General features: G+C 47.3%; 1 protein-coding gene across 1 annotated transcript; it reads right to left on the reverse strand.

The window, feature by feature from the left end:
- Positions 1 to 293: 293 nt before the first annotated feature.
- LOC148443273 (alpha/beta hydrolase domain-containing protein 17C-like) lies at positions 294 to 10,144 on the reverse strand. Its single transcript, XM_088463041.1, has 3 exons — positions 9,654 to 10,144; positions 1,788 to 1,967; positions 294 to 513 (listed from the first exon to the last, which is right to left on the reverse strand). The coding sequence occupies exons 1-3, from the start codon at positions 10,142 to 10,144 to the stop codon at positions 294 to 296; spliced, it is 891 nt and encodes a 296-aa protein (XP_088319167.1).
- Between the last annotated feature and the right edge of the window lie 424 nt (positions 10,145 to 10,568).

Here is a 10,568-nt window from a genome sequence, read left to right on the forward strand (position 1 = left end):
TGTTGTCTGCATTACTCTATAGCAGTGGTTCTGATCCTCAGTCCTCAAGTTTACCCAACAGGTCATGTTTTAAGGAATTCTCTGTGTGGAAGAAGGCTGGATAATTAATGACCCAGCAAAATTGATTAACTCACCTGTGCAAGATTAAAGAAATCCACAAAACATGACCTGTTGGTGCTACTTGATGGCTGGGGTGAGAAACCCTGGCTTACAGTAAGAGCCTTCAGTTGTGTATCAGTGAAATCACATGTACCTCTGATGCTGGTTATTACTGGGGAAGGACGGAGGGATCTTCAGATATTGGGCAGCTCCTCAGAGATAAAATGCAGGAGTCTCTCTAGGTATTGTTCGTATTCCTCTAAGTCATTGTGCCCTCCGCCTACCACCCATAGTGGCCGCACAGCCTGTGGGCAGCGTTCATAGAGTGCCAGTCCATGGGAGAAGCCCACAATCTCGTCATCAGTGCCGTGTATGATGAGCACAGTACAGGTCACCTTGGCGATTTTCTCAATGCTGCAAAGGATATGGTACAAAGGAATTATACAACAGAAACAACATGTAATAGGGCCACTAAATATATAGACTGGAAAATTGCCAAAATACATCATATAACATTCAAAGCTGCTCATGTAGAAGATCACATACTATAGCAGAACTTATGTGGGACAATTAATGTACTGTTGGTAAAGAGGAAAGTGCTATCTATTGGCCTAATAAGCCAAAGTCATGCACGATACCGTATTTTGTTTTCAGTATACAATATAAAAGTAGTCCAATATTTCCTATGTATAAATAGCCATGGTATATTGGGAATAAAACCCAGTCCCTGAGGTTACTTGTCTGGGATCCAGTGTATAAGTTGTGTAAAATTGCCTCAATCCTCACGTTGCTGCTACGCCAGCTCCCGCTGTCTGATAACATGCTGCCTGTCTGATAATACAATGGGGCAGCATCAGTGAGGCAAGAGCACAGATATCGATGGCTTCTCCTTGTTCCTGCCAACAGGTCTCTTCCTCAGACAGACATACCTCCCAAATTTTAAGTCTATCTATTTAGGATATTTGGGGCGCCGTAGGAGCGTGCATCCAAAAAGGGGCAGAACTGCAATGAAATGGGGCAGAGCCTCGCTGCACCCCCACTGGTGTCACTATGGGGGGGTGCCCAGCACTCTCCGAGACGCTTGGCAACCCCCAGGATCTCCCTACATTAGTGCATAGATGCCATGTGCATATGCACAGCATCTATTCTGCCTCTTCTTGCCTGGAGCAGCGATTTCTGCTCCCCCCAACATCCCTCCCACTGCAGCCCACAGGTAGGACAGCAGGATAGTCCCAGAAAAATGGGCCTGTCCCATGGATGCGGGACAGTTGGGAGATACGGACAGGCAGCACATTGCTCACCAATAAAAGCATGCAGCAGCGAGAGGGGTAGATGCAGGGTGTTAGGTGACTGGCAGGAGAAACAGGGTGACAGCCCCCAGAAAGTAAGCTCTGGGGATGAGGTTTTAGCTAGAGAATTATCCTGTAAATGGAAAACAAATTTCTCACTGCACTAGAATGGAAATCCTGATTAATACTATGTGATGTCGCACTTATCCTTGGATAGTGGCTAGGAATATTTCAGTGCATACAACCGATTGGGCCTACACAGCTGGTATCTGTCTGACAAAGCATACTTCATGGCTGATCCAGTTATACGTGAGCTGCCCCCTGCAGTGCTTGTTTCCAGCACATACTATACTCCAGAGGTAACCCACAGCTTAGGATAAACACACAGCATTGTCTTACCTGGGGAAGGGATCCCAACAGTAGGTCCTCCGGATGTTGGGAAAGGCAACTCGCACCCCTGACATGAGCAGGGAGTGTAATATTACTGCTGCACATTTGTAGCGGGTGGCCAGGTCAACTGCAGCTACAGTCCCAATACTCTGCCCATATAGGATGATATTTTCTACAGGGACTCCATATCTGTACAGATAAAGCAGATAATGTAGGACAATCTAATTGCATCACTTCTAATGTAGTTCCTTACAAGATACTACTATATAAAGGCTTTATATATGAACTAGATAAGTGAATGGGTCACTAATAAGAACCTGCAAGTGATACACCGTATATGTGTGGAACAATACAAGACTACATAGGTTGTAGGACGGAGTGCATTCATATGCAAGGAGTTCATTACACACCCGATCCTGTGGGTGTCAGCCTCTGGACAAGGGTCTAGTTGTTTAGTGAGGTAGTGTTGTGGGGTGGAGTTAGGTTTGGTTAGCCTATAGGATTGGCAGAGGATGGGTCAGTGCTATTTCAGAGTAGCTGCTTGGCAGCCATTTTATAGAAATTTCTCTGGTCGGCTGTGATGTCCTCTTTAAAGGATGGATGGTGCATTGGAATGGAGTTATTGAGGAGTTAGTTGGAAGAAGTCAAGGTGCTGTAGATTAGGGTGGCGGTGCGGTTCTTAGCTGGGAACCACTGTTGGCGGGAAAGAACGGTAGCAGTCGCCATCTGTCTTTGGAGCTTGAGGTGTTCTCCCTTCCGATACATGGCTTAGGCTGCTTTTACTCTAATGGGCTCAGCGGCAACCACCTAACCAGGTGGGCCTCACGTCATGTCATTGGGGTGGGAGGTGGATACCTTGGGCGTGGTAATGGGCTGGCTGCCCGCCTCCCATTTAGAAGATGGATGTGAGTATACAGTTGGTGATGTTGCATTGTGGGGCCGTTCTTTCTGCGCCACCATACTTTGTCTGTCTTTCTTCTTTTATTAGTTAGTTCAGTATACATTTAAATTGTTTAATTAGTTTAAAATCAAATAAAGCTGACCTTCCTCTCCCCTTATACAAGTCTCTGTCATTATTTCATTATGATTGATGATTTACCCTGCACTGTTAGGAGAGAAAACTCATCAGGCGATGGGGAGTTTAATACACATGTACCTAGTTACAGCCAGCAAGGACATCTAAGGAGCTGGGGGCAGCGTGTGTCCATTCACATCGGGAGGAAAACTCCCAAACGTTGGGTGCCAGCAGCATGTTTTACATACAGAGGCAGAAAACAGAATGGGGCAGGGTCTTCTTGGGATTAGGTGGGAAGAAGTTATAGTATTATTGTGAGACTGATGACTAGTGAAATAATATGACAAGGAGAGGAAAACATCCCAGTAATACAGGGCTTGGCAGAAGCCACAACCCGGCCACAGCTACTTTTGGGCATATTTTTCACATAATGATAAATGTCTGCTCACTGAGGAAACCAGTACTGTGTATTTGTCTGAAGACCCTATAAATGGTGTCAAACCCTAAGTGAACTCAACATCTTATCACAATAGTCAGGAAAAGTAGCAAAGTACATTTTGTGGTATAGTTCCAGGCCTGTACACATTGTGTTACTGGCAATAGATTTCCTATTGCGACTGTATTTACCTTGTACCAGGGCTGCACAAAACCCACTCACAGCCCGGATCCAGGCATCCTGGGGATTTGAGCCATAACCCCTTTATGCTGCTAGATTATGGGTGGGCAATAAGCGGCCCTCCAGTTGTTGTTGAACTACAAATCCCAGCATGCATTGCAACAGTTTTGGCATGGCCAAATAGCAAAACTGTGGCAGGGCATGCTGGGATGTGTAGTTCTACATAAATTGTGAGGCTGCTTATTGCCTATACTAGATAGAAGGGGGGAGCCCAATGATGGAACATTTTCTTACAATACATATAGCGCTTCACATTAGGCAGGAGAGCAGAGGAAAATGTCACCCTCTGCTTCTATAGTAGTTACACCCCTTGGCTAAGACACTATAATGCCATCAATAATATACTAGGGGTGTGCACCGGCCACTTTTCGTGTTTTGTGTTTTGGTTTTGGATCTGGATCTTTCTTCGTGTTTTGGATCTGGATTGGTTTTGCCAAAACCACCCTTCCGTGTTTTGGGTTCTGGGTTTTGTGTTTTGGATCTGTATTTTTTTTTTAAAAAGCATAAAAACAGCTAAAATCACAGAATTTGTTGGTTTCTCTGCTCCTATGCTACCTATGCTATTATTAACCTCAATAACCTTAATTTCCACTCATTTCCAGTCTATTCTGAACACCTCACAATAGTGTTTTCATGTCCAAAAGGTTGCACCGAGGTAGCTGGATGACTATGCTAAGCGACACAAGTGGGCGGCACAAACACGTGACCCATCTAGGAGTGACACTGCAGTGGCAGACAGGATGGCAGTTAGAAAAACTAGGCCCCAAACTGTACATAATGCAAAGAAAAAAAAGAAGTGCAAGATGGAATTGTCCTTGGGCCCTCCCACCCACCCTTATGTTGTATAAACAGGACATGCACACTTTAACAAATCAATCATTTCAGCGCCAGGGTCTGCCACACAACTGTGGCTGAAATGATTGGTTCGTTTGGGCCCCCACAAAACAAGCTGGCAATTAATGTGTCCCTGCACAAACTGGCTCTACGGAGGCAAGATGTCATCCTCATCCACCGATTCCTCACCCTCTTCAGTGTGTACATCCTCATCCTCACAAAGTATTAACTCGTCCCCACTTGAATCCACCACCACAGGTCCCTCTGTACCTTCTGGAGGCTGGTCTCCCTGGAAGAGCTGATAATTCATTTTGATGAACATCATCTTCTCCACATTCTGTGGAAGCAACCTCCTACGCCTTTCGCTGACAAGGTTCCCGGCTGCACTAAACACTCTTTCGGAGTACACACTGGAGGGGGGGCAACTCAGGTAAAATAGAGCCAGCTTGTACAGGGGCCTCCAAATTGCCTCTTTTTCCTGCCAGTACAGGTATGGACTGTCTGACATGCCTACTTGGATGCTGTCACCGATGTAATCCTCCACCATTCTGTCAATGGTGACAGTATCATATGCAGTGACAGTAGACATGTCAGAAATTGTTGCCAGGTCCTTCAGTCCGGACCAGATGTCCAAACTTGGTCCTGCCTGCCCTGCATCACCGCCAGCGGGTTGCTTAGGATACCTAAGTTTTTTCCTGGCAGCCCCAGTTGCGGGAGAAAATGAAGAAGGAGCCGTTGACGTGTCACGTTCCGCTTCAGCTGACAGTGTGTTCACCAGCAGGTCTTTGCACCTCTGCAGGCTTGTGTCGGCCGGAAAGAGAGACACCACATAGGCTTTAAACCTAGGATCAAGCACGGTGGCCAAAATGTAGTGGTCTGATTTCAACAGATTGACCACCCTGGAATCCTGGCAAAGCGAATGAAGGGCTTCATCCACAAGTCCCACATGCCGAGCGGAATCGCTCCATCTTAGCTCCTCCTTCACTTTCTCCAGCTGCTTCTGCAAAAGCCTGATGAGGGGAATGACCTGACTCAAGCTGGCTGTGTCTGAACTGACTTCACGTGTGGCAAGTTCAAAGGGCTGGAGAACCTTGCACAACACGGAAATCATTCTCCACTGCGCTTGAGTCAGGTGCATACCCCCTCCTTTGCCTATGTCATAGGTGGATGTATAGGCTTGTATGGCCTTTTGCTGCTCCTCCATCCTCTGAAGTATATAGAGGGTTGAGTTCCACCGCGTCACAACCTCTTGCTTCAGGTGATGGCGGGGCAGGTTCAAGAGTGTTTGCTGGCGCTCCAGTCTTCGGCACGCAGTCGCTGAATGGCGAAAGTGGCCAGAAATTTTTCGGGCCACCCAAAGCGTCTCCTGCACGCCCCTGTCGCTTTTCAGAAAATTCTGCACCACCAAGTTTATTGTGTGAGCAAAACATGGGACGTGCTGGAATTTGCCCAGATGTAATGCCCGCACAATATTGGTGGCGTTGTCAGATATCACAAATCCCCAGGAGAGTCTAAGTGGGGTAAGCCACTGGGCGATGATTTCCCTCAGTTTCTCTAAGAGGTTGTCGGCGGTGTGCCTCTTACTGAAACCGGTGATACACAGCGTAGCCTGCCTTGTAACGAGCTGGTGTTTCTGAGATGCTGCTACTGGTGACGCTGCTGCTGTTGCTGCGTAAGGTGATACATCTACCCAGTGGGCTGTCACAGTCATATAGTCCTTAGTCTGCCCTGTTCCACTTATCCACATGTCCGTGGTTAAGTGGACATTGTGTACAACGGCATTTTTCAGGACACTGAGGACACTTTTTCTGACGTTTCTGTACAGTCTCGGTATCGCCTGCCTAGTGAAGTGGAATCTAGACGGGATTTGGAACCGGGGACACACTACCTCCATCAATTGTCTAAATCCCACTGCACTAATGGCGGATACCGGACGCACGTCTAACACCAACATAGCAGTCAAGGCCTCAGTTATACGTTTTGCTTCAGGATGACTGCTGTCGTACTTCATCCTCCTCGCTAAGGACTGTTGGAGGGTCAATTGTTTAGTAAAAGTAGTGGTGTTCCTACTTCCTCTCTGGGATGATGAACGACTCCCAGCAGCAGCAACAGCAGCAGCGGCAGCAGTAGGCGTAGCAATGCAGGATCCTCCAGAGGAATCCCGGATAGGAGAGTCAGTCATGCCAGTGACATGGCCTGCAGGACTACTTCCGATCCTGACTAAGGAGGAAATTGACGAGGAGGGAGTTGACGGTGTGGTTTGCAGGCGCTTGGATACAACAGGACAACGGGATTTAGGTGTCCCTGGACTGCTTACGGTCTTAGCCAAAGTTTCTGAACTTGACAGTAACTTTTTATGAACGCGCTGCAGGTGCCGTATAAGGGAGGATGTTCCTAGGTGGTTGACGTCCCTACCCCTACTTATTTCACCTTTACATATGGTACATATGGCAAGACAGTTGTTGTCCGGATTTGGATAGAAATATTGCCAGACCAAAGAGGTGGAATGTTTGGTCTTCTGCCCAGGCATGACCGTGATGGGCTTTTTCATCCCACGGACAACAACTGTCTCCCCCGGAGCCTGATTTAAACAAACCACATCACCATCAGAATCCTCCTCGCCAACTTCCTCCTCAGCGCCAGCTACACCAGTATCCTCATCCTGTTGTACTTCAACAGTGACATCTTCAATTTGCATATCAGCAAGTGGACTGTGGGTGCTCCTCTCAGCACTTGCAGGGGGCGTGCAAATGGTGGAAAGAGCCACCTCTTCCCGTCCAGTGCTGGGAAGGTCAGGCATCGCAACCACCACCACACTTGGACTCTCCTTGGGGATTTGTGATATCTTCTTAGAAAGCACAGTTCTTAGCTGTGCTTTTGCCAGCTTAACTCTTTTGATTTTTTTAGTGGGAGGAGGGCTTCCATTGTCATGTGAAGCTGAACCACTAGTCATGAACATACTAGGGATCGACCTTAGCCGTTCCTTGCCACTCCGTGTCGTAAATGGCATATTGGCAAGTTTACGTTTCTCTTCAGCTGATTTAAATGTCTTTTTCAAGGTCATTTTCCTGAACTTTGCCATTTGGGATTGTATGTGCCCTCTACTATGACATTGGGCATCGGCCTTGGCAGACGACGTTGATGGCATGTTATCGTCTATGTCATGACTAGTGGCAGCAGCTTCAGCACTAGGAGGAAGTGGTTCTTGATCTTTCTCTATTTTATTTTTATCGGAGAAAGTTTGGTCCTCCATTTATGTTATATCGATTTGATATATACGTTCGGCTAAACACAGAAAATAATTTTTTTTTTGGTTTGGACTGGAGTGTACTTTGGGGGTTACAGCACCCTTTAACGGTCAAGCCAGCCGGCCCTTTACTTATGACACAGGCGCACGCTTGGCACTACTTTGTTGATGCACGTGCGGCTACTGCGCACACAATTCACAAACACAGAAAATAATTTTTTTTTTGGTTTGGACTGGAGTGTACTTTGGGGGTTACAGCACCCTTTAACGGTCAAGCCAGCCGGCCCTTTACTTATGACACAGGCGCACGCTTGGCACTACTTTGTTGATGCACGTGCGGCTACTGCGCACACAATTCACAAACACAGAAAATAATTCTTTTTTTGGTTTGGACTGGAGTGTACTTTCGGGGGTTACAGCACCCTTAACGGTCAAGCCAGCCGGCCCTTTACTTATGACACAGGTGCACGCTTGGCACTACTTTGTTGATGCACGTGCGGCTACTGCGCACACAATTCACAAACACAGAAAATAATTTTTTTTTTGGTTTGGACTGGAGTGTACTTTCGGGGTTACAGCACCCTTTAACGGTCAAGCCAGCCGGCCCTTTACTTATGACACAGGTGCACGCTTGGCACTACTTTGTTGATGCACGTGCGGCTACTGCGCACACAATTCACAAACACAGAAAATAATTTTTTTTTTGGTTTGGACTGGAGTGTACTTTCGGGGTTACAGCACCCTTTAACGGTCAAGCCAGCCGGCCCTTTACTTATGACACAGGCGCACGCTTGGCACTACTTTGTTGATGCACGTGCGGCTACTGCGCACACAATTCACAAACACAGAAAATAATTTTTTTTTTGGTTTGGACTGGAGTGTACTTTCGGGGGTTACAGCACCCTTAACGGTCAAGCCAGCCGGCCCTTTACTTATGACACAGGCGCACGCTTGGCACTACTTTGTTGATGCACGTGCGGCTACTGCGCACACAATTCACAAACACAGAAAATAATTTTTTTTGGGGTTTGGACTGGAGTGTACTTTCGGGGGTTACAGCACCCTTAACGGTCAAGCCAGCCGGCCCTTTACTTATGACACAGGCGCACGCTTGGCACTACTTTGTTGATGCACGTGCGGCTACTGCGCACACAATTCACAAACACAGAAAATAATTTTTTTTTGGTGTGGACTGGAGTGTACTTTCGGGGGTTACAGCACCCTTTAACGGTCAAGCCAGCCGGCCCTTTACTTATGACACAGGCGCACGCTTGGCACTACTTTGTTGATGCACGTGCGGCTACTGCGCACACAATTCACAAACACAGAAAATATATAATTTTTTTAGCACTTGGGGGGAGCACCCCTGATGGACAGAGCACCCCCTGGACAACACTACAGCACTCCTTTAGGACTGGGACACTGCACAGGACTTTGGAGTGGACACAGCCCCTATGGAGAACTGACTGCACAACACAGTCCAGCCAGCCCCTATGGACTTTGAAGTAGTGGACACAGCCCCTATTAACAACAGCAGCACAGCACAACACAGCCAGCCCCTATGGACTTTGAAGTAGTGGACAACAGCAGCACTACACTACACTACACTACACAGCCCTAACTCCCACCCTCCCTCTTCACTGTCCACAGCCGAGTGAGAAAATGGCGCCGACGCGGGTACCTTATATAGGATCCAAAACCCGCGAGACTCGGAAGGCGGGATGATGACGTTTTGCCTCGATTTCAGATCCGAGTCAGGCGGGAAAAGTCGAGCCTGACTCGGATCGGACTCGGATCGGTGGGGCTCGGGGGGCTCGGATTTCAGAAATCCGAACCCGCTCACCCCTATAATATACCCACTGTCTCTATATAAGCAACCCCCAATACACCAATTACATTTATATAAGTATTTTATGTGTAAGTGGAATGTATAAATGCACAATACACAGCATATACACTCACTCCATGTAGTAACTATACACATGTGCCTCTAGTGTAGCATATCCCCCGCACACATACTGCTCACCCATACAACACTGGCAGTGCATTTGGCAGAGGCTGTGTGAGGGCTGGAGGAGACCCATATACCCCATCCATACATACCGGGTCCTCAGGGTGTGCCAGGCAGCCTCTATGTCCGCATACATGTTCTTCTCACTCGGCTTGCCACTGCTTACACCATAGCCAGAATAGTCATGCGAGAAAATGTTGCATTTTATGCTGGAGCCCAGGGCAATGTAGCGGCTGCACATCTGGCCTAGGTCAGCGGCATTGATGTGAGAAAAGAGCAGCGTGTACCGGCGCCCAGGGGCACAGCGGACATACATGCAGCCCAGGCTGTTTCCCCGCTTGGTGGTGCAGCGGAACACATCGATCATATCCAGCTCCCGCTGAGAGTACTGCCAGTTAGCCTTCTCTGACAGGTGCAGGCTGCATAGGGGAGGTAGGCAAACTGTGGGGTCCACCTGCTCATCCTGTGCCAGGTCTTGGGATGGAGGGGCCTCAATCTCCCGCAGAGTGTACGTAGGCTTCGGGGGATGAAAGGCCAATCTGGCGGTTATGCTGCCGCAAAGGGCTGAGAATATCCTCCTCATCCTCTGGCAGAGCAGTGGTGGTGGGTCCCTGTCCTAATATGCTAATCGTAATAATAATATAATACTAATCTAATACTACTATTCCCAATGATAATATAACCCTAATCCTAACTATAATACTAATCCTAAATGTAAGTCAAAATAAAATACTTAACACTAATAACTACAATAAAAACTAATATCACTAATAAATAATACTATGAACCCTACTCCTAACTATAATACTAATCCTAAATATAAGTCAAAATAAAATACTTAACACTAATAACTACACTAATACAAAGATCACTAATAAAAAATCCACTCCACACACAGCAAAGCCACTACTCTCTCTGAGAGATATCCAAGTGGACATGAGGTAATGTGTCAATGGAGGTGACATCACAGACACTACAATGGAGGTGACATCACAGACACTACAGGG

Source organism: Taudactylus pleione, unplaced genomic scaffold, assembly GCF_031769625.1.
Source record: "Taudactylus pleione unplaced genomic scaffold, aTauple2 ptg001314l, whole genome shotgun sequence".
In the NCBI taxonomy this organism is placed as follows: domain Eukaryota; kingdom Metazoa; phylum Chordata; class Amphibia; order Anura; family Myobatrachidae; genus Taudactylus; species Taudactylus pleione.

Bases quoted from the DNA above. Each gene is read 5' to 3' on its own strand.
- LOC148443273 (XM_088463041.1), bottom strand. From the start codon at position 10,144: ATGAGGAGGATATTCTCAGCCCTTTGCGGCAGCATAACCGCCAGATTG. The intron at 1,968-9,653 runs GTATGTATGGAT...TTATCTGTACAG, and splicing joins TGGCACACCCTGAGGACCCG to ATATGGAGTCCCTGTAGAAA. The intron at 514-1,787 runs GTAAGACAATGC...TATCCTTTGCAG, and splicing joins TGTTGGGATCCCTTCCCCAG to CATTGAGAAAATCGCCAAGG.